Genomic DNA, 21,331 nt, shown 5'->3' with positions numbered 1-21,331 from the left:
TCTCTCCTCTGTCTCTCTTTCTGTCTTTCTTGAGCAATCCCATCCCCATACCACGTGTCAATCTCTCTGGTGGGTGCCAGCCTGTTTTCTCCTGTGTGTGAACCCGCATATCATGGGGGATTTTATTCCATTCCCTAGAGAGAACCCCCTGCCATCCATAGACCGATTCGGGGACATCCCCACAGCTCGTGTTCACCTGTGGTGCGCGTGCTCCTAAAACAGTTGCCTGCATACGCGTGTGCTCACGTCTCCGAGCTCCATTCCCCTGCGGCCCGAGCGGCTGCCGTACGCTGCGTGACACTTGCAGGCGATGCAAATACCCGTCTGAGCCAGCCCATCGCTTAGCAGTAAATAACAGCCCTTCCTTGAGCCAGACAGGCTCCCCTCAGCGCAGGAACACGCTGGCAGCCAGCTCCAAGGTTCAGGCTTTCATCTCCCCAGCCTTCCTGGGAGGTATCGGCGAGTGACCCTGAGCCGTTCCTTAAGCTGAGGAGCAGAGTTAGGAACAAAGCCGCCTGTCAGCGCCTGACCGCACGATCTGACCTCGGCTCAGCTTGATCCCATTGAAAGGCACCACGAAGCCAGCGCTGGGGTTACAAACCTCTCTCTCTCCAGCAGAGTGAGCTCCCTTGGGGGTTTTCAGAGGGGCACCCATTTCAGATATCCCCAGAGGGTGACTTCCAAGAGCGGATTAGAATCATAGAATAACCAGGTTGGAAGAGACCCACTGGATCATCGAGTCCAAACGTTCCCATCAAACACTAACCCATGTCCCTCAGCACCTCATCCACCTGTCCCTTAAACCCCTCCAGGGAAGGGGACTCAACCCCCTCCCTGGGCAGCCTGTTCCAGAGCCCAATGACCCTTTCCATGAAAATTTTTTTCCTAATGTTCAGCCTAAACCTCCCCTGGTGGAGCTTGAGGCCATTCTTGTGCATTCAGTGTCTATATTTCTCATCCCCTGGAGCTTCCCATCACCCTCAGAGATGAGAATTTGTGGGCAATTTGTGAGGCTTATTAAAATATCATTGTGGAAGGGTAACCTAAGTACTTGAACAGAGAAGACTAGAAAAGATTTGTCACGTTAACCAGAGACTTATAAGTCTTGTTTCCTCTTCCTTGTGTCTCCTTCCCATAGGAGTATAACGGTCATTTGTTATTCATGGAAAAAAAAAAAAAAAGCCTCTTTGGATGTTGTGCTGGTTTCTTGCAGGAGAGCGAAGCCGCTGTATCTGACTTAGGATCTGACGCAGGCTGGCTTGGTGCTCAGATGCCTGGCACATTCTTTCAAATAATTCCAAATGAGCAGCATTATCCTGCGAGCGGCGCGGCCTGAACCTTGTTTGTGTGGCCAGGGGAGTGTGGGCTGGAATACAGCTCGGGCCATTATCATGTCATGAGCACAATTACTCTGTAAGGGGGAGAAAGGGGTTTGAGCCAGATAGGGGCTCAAGAATAAAGGCTTGTTTGGGAGAATTATTCACTGGGTCCCTGCTGTAGGTGGACGGCAGCAGATTAGAAGGAAACATTATCTCTCAGGGCAAGTTCAGAAGGACAAATGAAGCCAAACTGGCACGGGCTGAGAGTCTCCATACATTATTCTCTTTGCTCTACAAATCTGTGAGAACAAAGTGCTCAGTGTAAACGCTCACCAGGGCCTTTTTTCCCCCTGCGGGACCACAAAAGTTCAGCGTGAGACGAAGGGCCACGTGTTGGCTATTAGTCCACTACAAAGGGCGTTTGAGTTTAGAATTTAGAGTCTCATAAAAACATTATTGTCTGCATCCTGGGACATTTGTTTGTTAGGGCAACACGGGCTGAAAAAATGTGACCCTCCGCGCAGCTGTGTGCCTCGCCGCTCTTGTCATCGCCGGCCCACCTAGGGGGGTACCACAAGCCGGACCCCAGCTTGGCTTCATCCCACAAACAGCCCCTGCACCCCCCCTGCCCTCAATGCACCCCCAGAACCTCCCCAGGCACCAGCCGCCTCCCTCCCCTGGGCTCCATCACCTTGGCTGGGTTAGAAAGGAGCAGGGAGGTTTGGATTGTGATGCTTGCCCCTTAGGCTTAAAATCAGGTCTGCTGCTTTGAGGCTGGGGCATCCCTGGAGGTGAAGAAGGATTTTTGCCTCAATGAACAGTCAGGCTGGTGTATTTTATTGAGGCAGGAGGGTGCATCTTTCACACTACGTGGAGCGAGGCACAGGACGTGCTGGGGAGCAGTAGTTGGAAGCCTCTGCGGACATTTCTGGCTGTGTCCTGCTCATATATATAGAATCATGGAATCACAGCATGGTTCGGGTTGGAAGGGACCTCAAAGCCCAGTAAGTCCCACCCCTGCCATGGGCAGGGACCCCTCCCACTGGATCAGGGGCTCCAAGCCCCATCCAACTTGGCCTTGAACCCCTCCAGGGATGGGGCAGCCACCACTGCTCTGGGCAACCTGAGCCAGGGCCTCCCTGCCTTCTTTTTCCTGATATCTGATCAAAATCTCCCCTCTTTCATCTGAAAACGGTTCCTCCTCATCCTGTCCCTGCACTCCCTGATAAAGACCCCCTCCCAGGCTTTCCTGTAGCCCCCTTTCATATACTGACAGGTTTATGGTTTATATATTTGTGGTATCTACGTCTGTGGTTTATATGTTCACCAGGTTTGAGGCAAGGATGAAGTTTATGTCCAAGTGAAAATGCCAAGACTTTAGAGGTCTTGCCTTCCTTTGCCCCATGGTCACAATTTTGCTCTCGGGAGCACCCAGGCACCTTTGCTCTCAGTATTTCTTTGTTGTCACTGAAGCCCTGGGCGGGTGTGAACCTCCTGCTCGAACCATGTCCCTCAGCACCTCGTCCACCTGTCCCTTAAACCCCTCCAGGGAAGGGGACTCAACCCCCTCCCTGGGCAGCCTCTGCCAGTGCCCAATGACCCTTTCTGTGAAAAATTTTTTCCTAATGTCCAGCCTGAACCTCCCCTGGTGGAGCTTGAGGCCATTCCCTCTCGTCCTGTCCCCTGTCCCTTGGGAGAAGAGCCCAGCTCCCTCCTCTCCACAACCTCCTTTCAGGGAGTTGTAGAGAGCAATGAGGTCTCCCCTCAGCCTCCTCTTCTCCAGGCTGAACACCCCCAGCTCATAAGGCCTGGAAAATGCAGTGGATGGCAGCATGCAGGCGATCAGAACACAGGATCTGACAATCCCTCCTGGACGCGGAGTCTGGAATCAACAAAATTATGGACAAACCCTTGCAAGTACATCTATGACACTTCTGGGTTGCAAGCTGCTTGCTGCCTTCCTGGATTAGAACACTTTTGACCACAAGAATCTGCATGGTTTTGATGTAGCGAAGCCCATGGCCAGGCTTTGAGATGCTTAGTAAGCTATGGGACAGTTTTTCGTAGCATTTTGGTTTGCATTTGGATTGTCTTCCAGCTGATCAGCTTTGGGCTTAGTCAGCACGGGGAGGAAGGGTTTAACGACTGGCTCTGTTTTGCAGCGGAGGGTGTGGGACTCAGCAGGAGAACTCCAGGTTTGTGGCTGCCCCGGGATGCTGTGACGGTGCCGTGAGCTGCGGGCAAGCAAACCAGTGAGGTTGAGAGCAATCTGCATTCTCTCTTTGTCCTTCTCACCTTCCAAGGCAGCCTGCATGCAGCAGCCACCGCTCCCTCCGACTTCGCTACGAGAAGGAGCGTGTGCTTTTAAAAGGCTAAAAAAAAAAGGTGGAATATATTATCTGCTCACAAAGCCAGTGTAAATATTAAAGAGCTTGTGAGGGGAAATGTCTCTGATGATGTCTTTTCAGGAGTGTGGGAGAAAAATCCATCCAAAGGCTCCATTGAGGGGAATGGCCAAGAGGCAAGTGATGCTTTGAACTTGTTCAAAGCCCCAGGTCAACAGCCTTTCTGGGGCTGCAATGGGAAGCAGCTGCCCACCTCTCCTTGGAGTCAGCGAAAAGGTCACTTCAGCAGATTCGCAATTTAAATAAAAGAAAGCGAATCCCGGAGAGAGCCATTTGAAAATGAAAGGCATCAAATGTGAAGATAGCTATGGTACGTCCAGGTGGCAGAGGACCTGGAAAGCTCTGGGTCAGAGCTCGAGTGTCTGTGTTATGCTAGGAGAGGACAAGGACCCTGGATGCTTCCGAGCGCTCACAATGCAGGGATGGCAGGTGAGACTCCTTCCCTGTGTTCACAGGGCAGCCTGGGACCTGGGAGACCCTCCTGCCCTGCCCCACCAATGCACTCTGGCTGGAGAACCTCCCCATGGGCTGGTATCACAGCCAGGGTGAAAAAGGTGGCTCAGGAGAAGCTGAGAACCGAGCCCTGGCTTTGGGGGTGCTCATCTTGGACGAGGCGCTGAGGGACATGGGTTAGTGATTGATGGGAATGGTTGGACTCAACGATCCGGTGGGTCTCTTCCAACCTGGTGATTCTATGATTCTATGATCTCCTGCACTCCCGAGCTGCCCAGGGGAAGAAGGACAGCAGATTGTTAAAGACATCGAGGAGATACTTTGATGGATAAAGGCAGGGAAAACAGTCCGTGGGGTTATGTAACACAGCTCTGTTGAAACAATGCAGGAAAGTTGCCTTGTGCCAATAAATCAGGCAGCAGCCACGGAGGAGCAGATGTGAATCACACCTTGCTTCATATGCCCCGCAGTGTTTTCACTTATTGTTCCAGTTTTAAAGATTAATGGCACTCAGAGACGAGTATTATCTACGCTTCCATTTCAGACTCGTTATCAGAAGGGTTGTTTTTTTTTTCCAGCGTAATTAGCATGGATCAAATTTTCCAAGTGGCGCAGCAGACTTGCTGCTGCACCTCGGCTACCCAGGGTCCCTGGGACATTTAGCTGCTGCAGGACCCTGACTTCCCACAGCAACCTGACCCTGTGCCGAGAGGAAAGCTGGGGCTAGGGGCACTCAACTAAACTGGGTGGTTGAGCCCCCAGTCCATGCGTCTTGCTCCTCCAGGATGCACATCCTCATCGGATGGCAGGTCAGGGTGGTTAACGGTCCCCTCTGCCTCGCTCAGTGAAGATCCAGGGGGGATGCAGCAGCTCCATCGGTGCATGCACAGCTCTGCGTCCTCCACCGCTGTGGGTCCTGAGGGATGAAACCTGGTGGCACATCTTGCCTCGGGTCCAAGTAGGGTTTGTAGCCTTTAAACACGGAGAGAGAGAGAGAGGTCACTGCCATCTCCTGCGTTGAGCAGAGGTGCAGCAACCCAGAAGCCAAGGGTTTCCTGCCATGGGCTGCAAGGAGCCTTCATATTCTGATGCGACATCCCTGCAGAGCACAGAGCTGCCAAGGGCTGGTGGCTTCTGTGTCTTTAAACAGGAGGAGAAAATGTTCTGGCTGTGGTGGGTAGACCTGAGCTGGATGCTGGTACTCACCCAGCACGAGCCAAGGCAGCAGCAGCCCTAAAGCCCCTGCCAGGGTGCTCTTTGTTATCATCTATCGGTGCGTTAAGTGCTCAAGAGAAGATTAGAGCACGGGGTATTTGATGCCTGGAGGAGTTAACGGAGGTGGGTTCCTCGTCTTGGGAACTGGGGCTGGGCTGTGGGGCAGGAGGGTCGGAAGAGGGTGGAGGTGACTGGGGAAGAGCAGCCTGCTGGCATCTTCCACCAGGCTTATCTAGGTCTGCCAGCACGTGGTTAGGGTTGGTGTGCGCTGCGCCTCGCAGGGAGGTGTGTGAGAGCTGCAGGGGCGTGGGACGGGGCGCCCGCCTGCATCTGGAGGTGTCGGCGGAGCTTTGGGGAGCAGCCGGGCTGTGGGGCGCTTGTGTGGGGCTGGAGGAGCCCAGGGAGCGCAGCGCTGAGCTCTCTGCTATGTACAATCGAGCCGTGATCGTTTCTATCATGAAGATAAACTGGCCATTGTTGCCAAAAATAAATGTTAGTGTTCCAAATCCACACTTCAATAGCACCAGCTCATTAGAGATGCATATCATTTGGCTCCAGTCCCACACCTTCCAGCTCGTTATAAATATGCAGTTGCTGCTGGCTCTACCCCAATCATCTCTGCAATCAGAGCTTTTAATTAGGTTAATTAAATTGTATCAAACCTCGCAGGGACGCAGTTCACTGATGCTGATGAGGCAGCCAAAACAGACCTTAACTCTAGCTCTAATGAAGGCCCTGCTGCCTGCTGCAGCTAATGACAATGCATAATAAATTAGAGCTTCCCTAGAAAGGTGCATAAGGGCTCGTGCTTCAGTAAATGATGATCTATGTGCACTAACTTACTCTTTCAATCCGTAGGTTTTGCCAAGCCAGGGACATCCTGGGAATTCGTTCTGGCTAAATAATGGGCTCCTACCTGCTCAAAGCGACGCTGCTCACCTTGGGTCTCTCTGAAAGCTTCGGGCACGCAACTGTTGAGATGGCAAAGTAAATATCTGCTGCTTTCACCTTGCACACAGCACTTGGTCTGTGCCTGCTTTTCCCAACAGGTATTTATTTATTATAATTGAATGTGGACAGGAACATCCAGTCTGGAGGGAAATGGGAGCCGTGTCCAAGTGTGCAGCAGTGGGAATGGGGATGACGCCCTGTGCCCAGGCTGCTCCTGGCTGTTAGCAGCCCCCGTACTCCTTTCAGTCAGGTGGGGAAAGGTCCTCGTGGCCAAGGAGCCCCTGGAAAAGAGGTTTAGGGCAGCCTCGTCAAGCAGCAATTAGTCACTCCTGATTTACATCTTGCTCTTTCAACTCCTTGCTGTGAAGCTGCTCAGGCTTGAGTGGAGGAACTCCACCACCCTCTTCTCCTTGGTGCCCTTGGGCAAGTCACCTCAGCTGAACCTGGCTGTGAGGGCAGCAGGGTCTTAGCGACAGTGGGAATCCTGCCGGCTGGAGATGCCGATGAGTCCAAACCCAGACCCCCATCCTGCTGGCGACCACGGGACAGCAGGTCTTTTTCTCAGCTGCCTGACTGCTGGGGACAAGTGGTGGGATGGGTGGGATCACAACTTCCCTGCCCTGCTCTGCTGAAAGAGGAGGGTTCTGAAGGTTCCAGGTGTCCCTCTGGTGTGCTCTGGAGCCTCCTCAACACATCAGCTTCTGCCTTTGTCGCTGTGGCCCGGGGATGGGGTGAGAGATTCCCTCTGTGCTGCTCTCCAGCCTGGTTGAGGCTCGGACAATGGGACCTAGAGGAAACCACCCATGAAACCCAAAGGCTGGTGATGGTTCTCCTGCTGTCTATTTATCATTGTGGTTGCCTAGATATAATCCTGCAAGGCTTTTGATGTAGCCTGCTATGTAACTTTTATAGATGGTCATTATCAATTGAGTTCTTTAGCTTGAACAAGGAATTATGTGAAATTATTATACAGCACGATATTACTCTGAGCCACCTGAAACCTGAGCTGTGAATCTGTGAGGTATTTTGATATCTGTATCTTGCCAGCTGCAGGGAATCTCCTTGCTAAAGAACCTGTTGGTTCAGCCTTTGATACTGTAATTATCACAAGCAGAAAATAGCTGTGGGCTGTTTCTCTCTGTCCTTCCCCATGAGGACCCAGATAGAGGATGGCACCAATGTCTCGCTTCACATCTTCGCTGTGGTGGGGTGTTTTGTTTGTTAGAAGGTATTGACTCTTCTCAGACCCTTGCAGAAACTCTTTCCAGCCCAAACTCTTTCCTGGGCAGTTTGGACACAGTTGTGCCTGTGCCAGCACTTTGCTGTTTTTCATGTATTTTCATGCTGGTTTCTGTCTGTAAGATTTCCAAGGCACTTATAGAGCCTTTATCTTGCTAGACTGAAAGAGCTGAGCCCTAAGTTAGTTTGTAAGATGCTTTCAGTTCCCTTTTGCACCTTAGAGGCTCTTTCAGCTGTTCTGCTGTGAATGAATCTTTCTTGAATCTTGGTGACCTGCTGTTCCAGCTATGACCATCCCATAAGGTATTCCCAGATACTTCCCATATTACCTCCCTGATATATTGTTTTTTTTAACTTTGGCAGCCTGAGTCATTCTGTTATTACACCTACAAATTTTCCTTTTTTTTTTAAAACGTGGAATTAGCATTAATGAGGATTTGTGCACACAGATAGCTGCTACATGAAGAAGAATCCAGCTTCCTTACTAATTGTGAAGCTGAGCAAGAGTCCAGTGCTCTCCATAACCCCCTCCTTGTCCGTCTTAATTGCCATAATTCTTTAGTAGTTGTGGAGTGTTGTGTTGGATGTGGGGAACTGTTTTCAGAGAGCCCAGCTTCTTTCATCAATGATGATCCAAGGGCTGGAGCTCCTCTCATATGAGAACAGACTGAAAGAGTTGGGGTTGTGCAGCTTGGAGAAGAGAAGGCTCCAAGGAGACCTTAGATACTTAGACCAAAGAGAACCTGGACACTATTTTTGCTCCCTACAGTGTTTCTTCCCCCTTGTCTGCCCAGGAAAGTCGGAACAGATTCTCCCTAGCAAGCAGCTGGTTCCCATTCATCTGCGCTGTCGGAAGTCTTGGCACCAGAAGATGCTGTTTAACCTGTGATGGTATTTTTGCTATTAACTGCCGAGCATTTCTCTGGACACGCAGCCACGGTAACGCTGTGGAGCGCACCTGTGGGTGTTGGTTAGATAATGTTGTTTGCTTCTACACTTTGAGACTGTGTGGGTTTTTTTTGCTGAGAGCTGCTGGAGCTCCGCAGGGCTGCTGCCGTGAGTCAGACCTGCCGGCCAAGTGGGGCTTCCGTGATCAGCAGCCACCAAATCCTTGAATGTTGCAGGTAGGAGCAAGTGGAACGTGTTTGTGCAGGAGAGCTGGCACCTCCACTCAGCCTGTTGTGGTCACGAGATGATAAATCAACCCACAGCTGACTGGATTTGTACCCAGGCTTCTGTGGTCAGCGTCCAGGAGGACATCTGGGTGGTGGAACACCACAGCTGTAGCAGTGCTTCAGTTTCCCTTTAAGTCCTTTGTGGGTTCCCAGGGAAAAGTTACTTGGAAAAGGCATTGCTTTTGCTCCTCATGACCCATAGAGCAAACGTGAAACTCATTTCTTCTCTGAATTTTTTCTCTGAAGGTGAGAAATCCCACCTGGAGCATTAGTGGCACACCTGCAGTTCTCCACTGTGAGAGCACTGACCACTCACAGCCTTGCAGGTACCTACTGCATCCCATAATATCTTGCTCCTTCACTGGGGAGGGGTGGCTCTCTTCCAGGGGTTAGGTTATTTGTGCCCATTGCAACACGTTCATGACGGGTATTTCAGCAGCCGGCTCATGAGCTGCTCTGGTTTGGGTTGTTACTATCCAGCCCCTGCCAGACAGGAATTCTTCCTGTGCCTTCCAGTGGAATTGCTGTTTTCTTTCTCATTCTTTTCAGTAATGATGCAGATAGAATTAATCAAGGCTAAAGCTCAAATATTTATCCATTCAAATCTCCATCTAAAAGAGATTTCACTTCAGAGATGCTCAGCCAGCATTGTGGGGACCTGGATGCGTGCTCTAAAACCAATTAAAAGGTCCCCAAAGACACAGGTAAACTCGATAGCTCTCTTAAAATCGAGCTTGCTTTTCACGCTCCTTGCTTTTTGTGCTTCTCTAAACATCACCAATTGATGTTTTCCAAATCATGCTTATAAAATCCCCAGGTTTTGTTCCAAACAATCCTGATGGAAAGGAAGGCTGCTCTCTGGGAAGGGGTCACGAGCCTCCAGAACTAGAGACAGTAAAACTGGATGCTTGGATGTTCTCCCTCAGCTTCAGGCACTCGGAGTTTGGACACTGCCAGACTTGCAGACATTCTGTGTTGGCAGCAGCGGGGAGCAGGGCTGAGTGGTATGACCAGAACCAGCTGGAACGCTTTCTCTGTAGCCCAGGAGCACACGTGGCATCATCCTACGTCCTGCATCCCAGGTAGCATCCCGACTCCTGTAGCCTGGCTGACTGCAACACCCCCACTCCTGGTGGCATCCCCTCTCCCTGGCAGCATCCCCGGTGGCATCTCAGCATCCCCAGTTCCCTGCAGCATCCCCTCTCCTGCTTCCCAGCTCCTGCTAGCATCCTGACTGCTGTAGCAATATCAGCGCATCCCAGACCCCCATCCTGCATCCTGGCTCCCTGGTCCCCATCCCCGCATCCAAGCATCCCTGCTTCCCCAGTCCCCATCCTGCATCCCCGCACCCCTGCTTCCCACACCCCTCCATCCCTGCATCCCCGGTCCCCATCCCCGCATCCCCGCATCCCCGGTCCCCATCCCCGCCGCGGCGCGTTGCTGTCCCCTGCCGGCCGGCCCCGGCTAACCGGGAATCTCCCCCCACGCCTTTTCCCTCGGGAAGCGACTTCCACGAGGAAGCAGCTTTGAGTCGTGTTTTTATTCCCGTGCTGGATCCCCGGAGCTGAGCGGGGCCAGCGGGCTGCAAACAGCGACATCCCAGCACTTCACCTTCCCTGCAGGAGCATCTTCGCTGCCAGGACCACCCGCAGTTCTTCCCAGAAAAGCCTCACCCGACGATTGTTGCTACTTGGGAATCTTTGCAATGGCAGAAACAGTGTCTAAAGTTGCATTTTATCGTGTAAAGAAGTCGCGTTTCACCAGAGAGCAGCCAGGAAAATTCCCAACGTGGGAAGAGCATCTTCCCTTTCACCATCTTGCATGGGCATGTGCTGCTTACTGGCAGACACAGCACAGGGAAGAGAGATAAGAGAAGGAATGTTTACGCCCAGGCTCTATTTAACTTGCCCCAACAGCTCCAGGACACTCAAGGATGTGGCCTCATTGTTCTCGCGGTTGAAACCCCTTCCAACAAGGATAACAAAGAGAGGACAAACTCCTGTCCCGCAGCCAGCATCGCCTCTCTTCAAACAGCACAGGCGACCCTGGGAATCCAGCGAGGCACAGGGACTCCTATTACACAAGAGATGATGGAATCATAGACCCATTAAGGTTGGAAAAGACCTCTAAGATCATCCTGTCCAACTGCCAACAGCTTCTCAGCCCTGGAAATCGTTCATAAAGGTCAAGTTCTTCTTCCTCTCAGTATAGTGGAAGAAACAATCCCATTGCCAGCACCATCCCAGACAAGCCTGGCTAAAGAGGTGCCTGGATTTAGCAACGCGCCCTCAGCGATGCCTTTCAGCTCTTGCGTGTGAAAGGCTTTGTGCAGATAAAGCCCAATTTGGGAGTGGTGAGTGATTAAAAAGATAACGATTCAACTTTAACCTGCTTGAAAAAGCCGCTGAAAAAGCTGACCTAACACCTCTTCCAGTCTGGGACGTGTCGTAGTCTCCTGGTCCACAATCCCAGAGTTCCTCTTCCATCCATTCCTGCAGGTGATCAAGCTCCCGGCCTCTTAATTCTGACCTTGACTTTTCAAGGATCGTTTCTGGCATGTACGAGGAGGATGTTCAGGCACCCCTTGTGGCTTCCCGCTGGAAACACCCAGAGAACAAACTCACTGATTTATTAATCAATTAATTAGATACAATGTATCTATGGCTACCACAGGCTCACAGTAATTTGTTTTAATGAAGTGGCAAGCTGCAGTGAAAACCAAGTGGATCCAGCGTACCAGTCCTTTGCATGATGAATTCTTTCTTTCCAAGCGAAGACAGTAACAATTATTTAAAGGAATGGTCAACGTTTCCGCTGAAATTTGAATTTGTAAATAGCTGGTCTGTTTGTTGTCTCTTTCTTCACCTTTATTTTATGAGTTTTGTCCTGGAAAAAAGAACAAGGAAAAAAATATTTGCTTGTGTGTAAGAAGGAAGAAAACCCCACGCTTGCATAAATACAAAATTCCCTGTCAGGGACCAACAAGCCATTGGTGAGAATGGTTATTTTCCACTCTTTAGGCCAGAATTCTGTTTCCATCTACTCCTTCCACCTCGAGGTTGTCAGGTGCAATCTGTGTTGCTCACAAGCACCCGTGAAGGGCGAATCCCACCGAAACAAATGATTTTTCTGGTCATGGGATCTTTAAGGTCTTCTAATAACCTATGGAAACAGTTCCCTGCCTCTGTTGCTTGAAGGGATTAATTTAGTACCTGAGAGGTGGCAACAGGGCTGGAGGAAAGACTGTGAGCATCATTTCAAAGTTGAGACTTTGTCCTTGCTAACAGGACTGGACTAGATGGACTAGCAGGTATGATTTACTGGCCATGGCACACCTAGAATGCTTAATCTTCTCGCCTCTTTCCATACTGAAAGAGGATTACTTATTTTGAGGAGTTATCTGGATTTGAAGTGTCATCTGGAAGCGTCGGTATAAAACCAAAGTGAAGAAATTCATATATACAACACAAGACCTAATGACCTCAACAAAACAGACTACAAGAACCAGAACTAAACCCCTCACCAGCAGATCTTTACGAGTCTGAATTTTCTGTGCAATGACAAACATGGCCTTTTCCCTTTCAATGCGCTGCTTCAGGAGGTCATATTGGTTCTTCCTTTGCTGGGCTAATTTCTGCAGGAAAGAAAAAAAAAAAAGAAGCATTTTTAAGACTGAGAAACAAGGAAGACATCGTGGTCTATAACTGACCATTCTGAGGCATCTGGACCTCACAAATGGTTTTTAGACTTCTAAATCATAATCGTATCAGGGAACACCAGGTCTGTGGCAGGATTCCACAGAACCTTTTTAACCTCTTGTTTCTCATAATAGAGGTTTACTAGCTAGGAATTAATTCTTTGTGCTTGTTTTCATCTCCTAAATCCATACACAACCCCCCAAGCCTCCTCTAACATAATTTAGATGCTGTGTCATGGTCAGCAAGTGGCTGAAATTTCATTTCTCTCAATGCTCTGAACTTCAATGTCGACTGCAAGATAACATTTAACTCCCTAATGAAACCTCAGTTTATCCAGAAGAGGGGGAGAAAAGAAAAAGACCAGAGACCAATTCCTGAAGTGCTTAGAAATTGTACAGATGCCTCCCAAAATGCTACTTGTTTGGTCATGTTTACCTGCTCAGAGCAGATAGCTTTCCCAGCACAAAAATGGTGTTACTGCAGGTGTGATTTCAGTAATTAAATTAAGGAGAACAGATCCCAACATGCTTAAAATATGACTCAGACATTTAGAGAAGAGAACTTGTCAGTCTACGACTTGTCCCACTGCTTTCCTGACAAGCCAAACTAAGAAAGCTGGCAAGAAGCAAGGGACCACAGGGCGTTTGTTATCTGACATCTGCTTCAGAACATAACAGGTTACAAATCTACCTATCAGCAATTTTAGACGACTTTATTTTTACCTGACAGTAACAAACTCAAGCTACAGGACTGCCCGATACACCTGAATTAATTACGTGGTGTCTGCAGCGCTAAAGCTGAGCGTAACTACTGCTGGGACAGAAGTGCTGTGATATTAAAACTGCAGAATCAACATTGATTGCACAAGGAATTCATCCTAAAGCATCATGAAACACTTTAAATTAGGAAAGCCAGGAAAGGAGACTGTAGCTTTAACATCTTTAAGAAGAAAAGAGGGGAGACAAATCCTCTGCTTCAGGCTCAGAACCTAACTGAAAAGCACCAGGTGATCAGAAACACAGTAACAGGTACATTTATGTTGGGAATAAGTTTCTCCACATCCCTCTTTAGGGGTGTAAGGGTTTGGGAGAAGGTGTGAGGAGAAGCTTAAGAGTGGATGCTGCACAAATCACTCTTAAAACTGCAGCAATCTAATGCAAAGATAGTTTCATAGGTGTATGATGAGTAATGGAGGAGAAATTCATCAATTTTGCCAAGGAAAGGGCCTAATTGGCTCTAAACTGTTCCCTTCTGGTCCAGAGAACACAACTCTTGATTTATAACCCCCAGTGGACTGGGGTACAGGGGAACAAGCTCTCCTATGTCAGTCCAGGAGAGGATTTGACTCCAGGCTTGATGATGAAGTGACATCCACTACAGCCTCGTGTCACCAATACAAATTCTAAGAGAACAGAACCACTTCGAACTCTTCCACAATGATCCAACAAATCCTCTTCCACACTCACGATACCAAAGAAGTACAACACTACAGGAACTTTAATACAAGTTTCTGTAGCGTTCTGTTCTGCAGTGCAAGCTACCTTGAGGTGGACAGGATCAGTAGCTCCTTTCAGGGTCTCCTTCTGCAACGTTGCGATGGTTGGTCGGTTGTACACTCGGTCTACAAGCTCTGGAACAGTATCCAGGTGAGTTGCGATATCAAACTCCTTAACTGTAAACAGAAAGAAATTGGGAATAAACTCACGTGGACTTCTTGGAGTAATGGTCAGCAAACCTTCAAACATGTAGCTTAAGTACAGTCAGCAGCAAAGCCCCAGCAATGCTGCTCCGGCAGAACTGAGCTCTTATCTAGCAATCAAGAGAACTTTCTAGAGCACCTGTATTATTATTCCTGAAAAGAAATAGTTTTTTTACAGTTAACAGCATAAAGCAAGCACTGTAATTCTTGCCATTGAAATCCTACCTTCTTTTTTGGTATCAAAAAAGAACACGTGCTTGTTGGGCTTCTTCCCCTCAGCATCCAGGAGATGGAGCTCTGACTTCAGCCTCTCGATTTTCTGCAGGAAAGAAGAGTTAATCGGCTTGTCCCAGCATCCCTAGCAAGGCAAATATGTTTCCCTGAAGCAAATTCCTGTTTGTTTCTCAAGCATGCGAACTCTTCCTTCCTTTTTAATTGTTGAACATATTTCTAGTCTATATGTCATGCCTGCATTACCTCCTCGAGAAGAGGTCACGAATAGTTTTTTGTATTATCCAGTCAAGCATGTAGAAATCAATTTTCAAAGCAGTAAGTTAAAGCAGTAACGATTCCCACGGCATCGCTAGCAAAAGCAGGAAGGAAAACTCAAAGCTGACTTTCTTTTATTTTCTCTCTGCAGTGACAGTGTGTGGATCCACATCGGGGCGTAAAACATCTTCCAAGGTGGGTCATATTTCTGTTGAATCCCTGCCTACCACATTCAAACCACCCACCTCAGTAACCACAACCCTCAATTCATTATAAATATGAGAAGCAAAAGCATGTTTTGTGTCTGAAATCTAAATAAGAACTTGCCACGTTTTATCGTGACGTGCAATACAGTTTTTATGACTCCATACACTTGCCAGCTCTGCTGACATTGCCGTCTATCATTTCCAGGATTAAACAAATCAGGTTTTGTGAAACACAAACACAACTGCCAACCGCAGATCACAGTAAAAAGAACAACACTGAAAGGTGAGACACTAAAATGGTGAAGTTCTACCTTGGCTTCTGCCACTCTCTTCATCTCCACGTATTTAATATCCTGTGTCCTCATCAGCTTCACCTGCTCAGGGGTCACTTCATCCTTTGGCTGCTTTATTACATGGACTCCATCCTAAAACCAGATGGAACACAGCGCTTAGACAGACACCTCTCCAACCGTGGTGCACTCTGTGTCCTAATGATAAAAGCAAAAGACCTTTCTTGTCCTTTGCCCCTTGCTTTCTTCCACGGGCACCAACACCAGGTCTGCTAAGTTATTTACTAATTCATAAATCAGAAACAAAACAAGGTAGGAAAAAGAATTATGTTACTTAGAGCAACACAGTGCAACCCTGCTTGAAGGCAGTTCAGCTTCTCACCTGGAGCTCTGAACGTATCATTTTAAAGTAGAACTCATCAGGATTCTTGTCCAGAGCTTTCTTCTGAAGCACTCTGAGGGCATTCTGTTTCTTGTGGTAGTCACTGGGGAAAAAAATAACCCAAACAGAAGTTGGTCAGTGGTTTCTCTGTGTTCGCAGCCCCTGACATGATGCAGAGACCTCAGAGTGGCGCTTGTAACTCCAAGGCAGCACACAAGGCTCCACATACAGAGCAGGGCACCAACAAACGGTGTAATCATTACAGAGCTGGAAATGAACAGTGTCCAGCAGTGTTAGAGGAATAATACAAACATGTTCACCCATTCGGAAACGGTGACCGAGCTGCTGAGGACTCTGACATCTTCCAAAGAATCAGCCATTAAGGATGGAAGATAGTGCTTAAAAGTTTTGTACTAACCACAATAATCATGATTTTGGGAGGCTTTTGCCCTCCCTATTCCCCATCCCTCCAGCTCTGCCTCGGGGACGTTGAGCCCTCTGTCCATGCTGTGCTCATCTCTGTGAAGGTGCCCGCTGGGTGGGAGAGGGTGTCCCACACTGCTCCATGGGGATGAGACACCCCACCGCTTGATCAGAAGGAGCATCCCACTGCAGGGCACCCAATGTCTCCATGGAACGGAGCTCTCCACGTCTCCATAGAACAGGGCACTGCCTCTGAGACCGTGCAGTGCTCACTCCGTGCCTGCTGAGCCCCATCAGCGCCCTGATCGCACCCTTCCCTGCTCCCATCCACCCCCTCCCGGAGCCCGACTCACTCAGCGCGAAGCCTGTAGTCCTTCTTCTTCTCCAGCAACCCCAGCTTCTTCCGTGAGGCAGGCTAGGAGGAAAGACAGACATCAGCATGGGCACTTGCTGCCACCGGTCCCCATCCCGATCCCGGTCCCGTCGCTGCGCACAGACCTGGGCCCGCTCCCGGTGCGGGCGCTGCCCTGACTTGGCGGCTTTCCTGAAGGCGGAGGACATGGTGGCGTGTGGTGGCTTCTCCTTGCCTCACTCGGTCTGCCCCGGTTCGGTCCCACTGCGGCGGCCCAGCCTGTCCCGATCCAATCCTGGCTCTGCTGCGGTGCTGGTGTCCCTCCCGGTGCCGGTGTCCCTCCCGGTGCCGGTGCCTGGCCCAGTGGGATCCTAGTCAGGTCCTGCCCTGCCTGTCCCGTTCCAATCCCGGTGAGGTCTCACCCCACCGTGGTGCTGGTGCCCCGACCTGTCCTGGTCCCGTCTCAGTTGTTCCTCCTGGTGCCTCCGCCCCGCGGAGCCGCTCGCTGCCCCTCTTAGTCCCGATCCAATACCGGGCTGGTCCCTCCCAGTGCTGGTGCCGGTACCGGTGCCAACGCCTGTCCCGACCCAATCCTGACCTGGTCCCTCTCGCTCCTGCTCCGCCGCGGTGCCAGTGCCCTCACCTGCCCTGATCCAGCCCCTCCCGGTGCCAGTGCCCCGGCCTGTCCCGATCTGGTGTCCCTCACCCCGGTCCCGGGGCGCTCACCTACTCCAATCCGGTCCCTCCCGGTCTCGGTGCCGCCACCTGGGCCTCCTGGCCACCCCTGGCCCCAGTATCCGCACCTGTCCCGATCTAGTCCTTCCCGGTCCCCACGGTACCGGTGCCCCGGCCTGTCCCTCACGATCCCCGCCAGTACCGGTGCCCCGGCCTGTCCCTCACGGTCTCCCCCGGTGCCGGTGTCCCGACCTGTCCCCTCCTGATTCCGCTGTGCCTACCAATCTCCCCCACTCCTCCTCATACCAGTGTCCTCCCCTGTCCCGATCCGCTCTCTCCCGGCCCCTCCCGTACCGGTGCCGCCGCGTGAGGCGCCCCGCTCCGTCCCCGCACCGGAAGGGGCGGTACTTCCGGCCCCCCGCGGTACTTCCGGTCCCGCCGGGCGGTGCTGCCCCCATGGCCGCGGCGGGGTCGCTCTGCCCGCCCGGTGCCCCCAGGGCCCCCCACACCCCCTGGCTCTGCCGGTTTCGGGCACCTCCCGGTCCCGGGAGGGGCGGCACGAGTCCTAGTCGGGGGGGGGGGGACCGGGGACAGCATCCGCGGGGCTTGGGGGAGCGGGAGGACCGGGGGATCCGGTGACCCCGGGGCTGTGACCGCAGGGACGGGGGGAAACGGGGAGCGGAGGCTACAGGGAGTCTGGGGGCCCCGGGGTCCAGACTCTGGGTGACCGCGGGGCTGGGACTGCAGAGACCGGGGGAAACGGGGAGCGGGGGATGTGACCCCCGGGCTGTGACCGGGGACACCGGAGACGGGGGCTGGGGGCAGCAGAGGCCGGGGAGTCCGGTGATCCTGGAACTGGGGGCGCTGGGAGGACCAGGGCTGTGACCCAGGGGAGCAAGGACCGGGGGATCCGGTCACCGCGGGGCTGGGACCGCCGAGACCACGGGAAACGGGGACCCGGGGCGGGGGCGTGACGCTGGGCCTGGGGGAAACGGGGACCGGGGGGAGCGGAGGCTGCGGGGAGCCTGGTGCCCCCGGGGCTGTGACCGGGAGGAGCCGGGGGATGCGGTGACCCGAGGGCTGTGACCACGGGGACCGTAGGAAACGGGGACCGGGGGGGTCCGGTAACCTCGGGACCGGAGCGGAGACCGCGGGGAGTCCAGTGACCCCAGGGCTGTGACTGCAGGGACAGGGGGGGAGGCGGCGGGGAGTCTAGTGGCCCCGGGGCTAGCGGGGAGGGGGGGATGCGGTGACCCCGGGGCTGGGAGCGGGGCTGTGCCCGGGGAGCGGGGGCGGTGCCTCCCTCCGTCGGGGCGGTCCCGGTGCCGCCCCGAGCCCAGCCCAGCCCCGCCCGCCCCATCCTTCCCATCGCCCGGCGAGCAGCGAGCGGCCCCGGCGCCGCGGGCAGGTGGGTCGGGACCGGGGTGCACGGGGGGAGCGGGGCGGGATGCGATGGGATGCGGTGCGGCCACCGGGAGGGAGCATCCTCCCCGGGATGCGGCTCGCCCCGCTCCGGGAGCGCCGTTCCAGCCCTTCCCCGCGGTGGAAAAGCCCCGTTCGCGGCTCTCCCGGTGGTGAAGCCGCTCTCTGCTCGGGCTTTGCCTCCTTCGCAAAGCTGCGAAGCTTCCTCCGCTGATAAACTCGGGATTAAACTTAACCGGAGTGCTCGAGCGCGGCTAAACTTGCAGCGACGCATCCCAAACGGCTTCGGTGCTCCCGGAGGGTTCGGGGATCGCTGCCCCCTCCGAGCCTTGTCTCTGTGTGTCGAACAAAGGCTCCAAGCCACAGCTGGATCCTGGCCCTCAAACCCAGCTCCGCACAGAACCTTGTGTACACAACACGGTTTTGTTGCCGCTTGTTGAGTTTTGTCCCGGGAAAGTTTTCTTTTTTTTGGTTTCCAGCTTTGTCGGCGTTTTGTGCGTGTGGTTGCATGAACCGCTTTTCCTTACGAGGAGAGGCTGAGAGAGCTGGGGGTGTTCAGCCTGGAGAAGAGGAGGCTGAGGGGAGACCTCATTGCTCTCTCCAACTCCCTGAGAGGAGGTTGTGGAGAGGAGGGAGCTGGGCTCTTCTCCCAAGGGACAGGGGACTGGACGAGAGGGAATGGCCTCAAGCTCCACCAGGGGAGGGTCAGGCTGGATATTAGGAAAAAAATTTTCACAGAAAGGGTCATTGGGCAGTGGCAGAGGCTGCCCAGGGAGGGGGTTGAGTCCCCTTCCCTGGAGGGGTTTAAGGGACGTGTGGATGAGGTGCTGAGGGACGTGGGTTAGTGATTGATGGGAATGGTTGGACTCGGTGATCCGGTGGGTCTCTTCCAACCTGGTGATTCTGTGATTCTTTTGTGGAAGCGTTGGATGTAGTTTACAATCAGCCTGGGTGAAGCATGTTAGCAGCTATTGCTCCCTGTGGACTCGCAGCCAGAGTGGGTGCATTCTGTGGTATTTGCAGTGATCCAGAGGTATCTCGCATCCTGAGTTCTCTGGGCTTTGATTTGAATTTCATACATCCCGTTTCCCAGCTCTGAAAATCATAAATCTTTCCAGAGTGGGAAACCCATTGCTGGAGCAGACCGAGGGTTGTCCTGCTCCTGAGGATCCAACGCACACGAGAAGAGTGTGAGCAGATTCCCTTTGCTTTTCCAACTCCTCTCCCAAGCGTGAGACGTCTGTGGCTTTTGTAACTGCTGCGAATGTGGGATTGCCGGCTATGCCTTTGCTGTTCATTTTTGAGAAGCGGTTTCTTGGCTATTTCCTCAGGAGTCTCTCAGATTTCAATGCCTTTGGCAGAAGTGGTATTTTGCTGGTGTTCACGCAGGCGTTAAAGCTGCCTCGTCTCCCTAATTCGCTCTGTCAGAATGCGGTTCAGCTCCCTGACAGGCAGGGAACGGCTGACGCTCTCTTGTCTCACAGTTGTGCCATTGTCTTTTCTTTTCCTAGGATGCAGACCCTATGGTTCTCTGGCTGGCTGCTTCCTTAGGGCATGAAGCTGTGCGCTGTAGTTTAATTCTTACCCAGCCGGGTCTGTAATTTTGCGTAGTTTAAAGCCCAGGAGACGAAAATACAGGCAACATCGTCAGTGGTGGGGGCACTAATTATAGTGGATGCTCTACAGCTAAAAGTGTGCTTTGGAATAAGAGCTCCTTCAACCTGCATGCAGGGAGTGCTGGGGACACACCAAAGGCAGAGGGTGGTGGTTGGAAATATTCCGAATTCCCTAGCAGAAAGCCTTGTGAGCAGGTTCGTGGCCTCAGCTTTTGGAGCACCACCGTGTTTGATGTTTTGGATGAAAACTGATGCCTCTTCCCATGCCTGCAGAATGATACCCAAAACGCTGAGTGGTGATGAACGTGCTGAGGGTCAGGCTGGCTCCGTGCTCTCCGAGGAGGACGGTGGGTCTGCTGTCAGCCCTCCATCCTATTTACACCACTGTTTGCTCTGGAAAAGCCGTGCTGTCCGAGGAGATCGTTGCGGGGTAGGAAGGCAGGAGGCTTCTCCTAGCCCCCATCCTTGTGTTTGGCCTGATCCCGCGTGCCTCGCTGTCCCCTGGAGAACTGGCCTTGGGCAGCTGGAGGCAGCGTTCACAGGTAAAGGGATTGCAGAGGGGCGTGAGCTCACTGATATTCTCTTGGGGTTTGGACACAGAGGTGAATCCTTAACTGATAGAGCCTGGAAAAAAATCTCTGCAGGCAGATTACTGAAATTCCCAGAGCACCAGCTTTAGAAGCACCCGGTTCTGTTCAAAGCCAGGACTTACTCGCTCTGTTGCTGGTCCTGTGAGGTGAGGTGCTTTCTATTGTGTTCCTCAGCCTGTGCTGTTACAATCCCTGCTTGTTTTTTGAGCAAGAAAATGGAATAAACAGATTACTCATAGTGCTCAGGTGATCTCCACCCCCTCTTTCTGGAAAAGGACTTTTATGGTAGTCACAAGGTTTCCTTGGTGGCCCATCAGTGTCCTCATCTGCATCTTTTAGGCTGGACATTAGGAAAAAAAGTTTCACAGAAAGGGTGATTGGGCACAGAGGCTGCCCAGGGAGGGGGTTGAGTCACCTTCCCTGGAGGGGTTTAAGGGACGGGTGGACGAGGTGCTGAGGGACATGGGTTAGTGATTGATGGGAATGGTTGGACTCGATCTGGTGGGTGTCTCCTAACCTGGTGATTCTATGATTCTGTGATCCGTGGGGTTTTCACTGTCTTCAGCTTGCTTGAGGAGCCTGAATTGTAGCAGCAGCTTCCAGAGAGAGACGCAAGCGTAAATATTTTTGCCTCAACTTCCATGTGAGAAAGTTTCTGCAGACACAGAAGGTGCTTGTGGAAAACTGGGGGCTGGCTGGTCTGAGCAAAAGCCAACTGGGCAAATAGCTTCA

At 52.1% G+C, this 21,331-nt stretch overlaps 2 protein-coding genes across 2 annotated transcripts in view; one reads left to right on the top strand and one right to left on the bottom strand.

Moving 5' to 3' along the window:
• Positions 1–11,369: 11,369 nt before the first annotated feature.
• UTP11 (UTP11 small subunit processome component) lies at positions 11,370–17,380 on the bottom strand. Its single transcript, XM_069875300.1, has 9 exons — positions 17,326–17,380; positions 16,443–16,651; positions 16,298–16,359; positions 15,522–15,624; positions 15,161–15,274; positions 14,380–14,473; positions 13,997–14,127; positions 12,281–12,391; positions 11,370–11,643 (listed from the first exon to the last, which is right to left on the bottom strand). Exons 2-9 carry the CDS (start codon positions 16,503–16,505, stop codon positions 11,560–11,562), a joined length of 762 nt encoding a protein of 253 aa, XP_069731401.1. The 5' UTR covers positions 16,506–16,651; positions 17,326–17,380; the 3' UTR covers positions 11,370–11,559.
• A 976-nt stretch (positions 17,381–18,356) lies between these two features.
• The window catches only part of FHL3 (four and a half LIM domains 3), a 32,437-nt gene continuing 29,462 nt past the window's right edge, over positions 18,357–21,331 (top strand). The window contains exon 1 of the mRNA XM_069875386.1: positions 18,357–18,379. The gene's annotated coding sequence lies outside the window, so the exon portion shown is untranslated. The remainder of the gene's footprint in view (positions 18,380–21,331) is intronic.

This window comes from Phaenicophaeus curvirostris, chromosome 23, assembly GCF_032191515.1.
Source record: "Phaenicophaeus curvirostris isolate KB17595 chromosome 23, BPBGC_Pcur_1.0, whole genome shotgun sequence".
Lineage (NCBI taxonomy): Eukaryota > Metazoa > Chordata > Aves > Cuculiformes > Cuculidae > Phaenicophaeus > Phaenicophaeus curvirostris.
The sequence above is the reverse complement of the archived record's forward strand: the minus strand, read 5'-3'. Positions and strand labels throughout refer to the sequence as shown.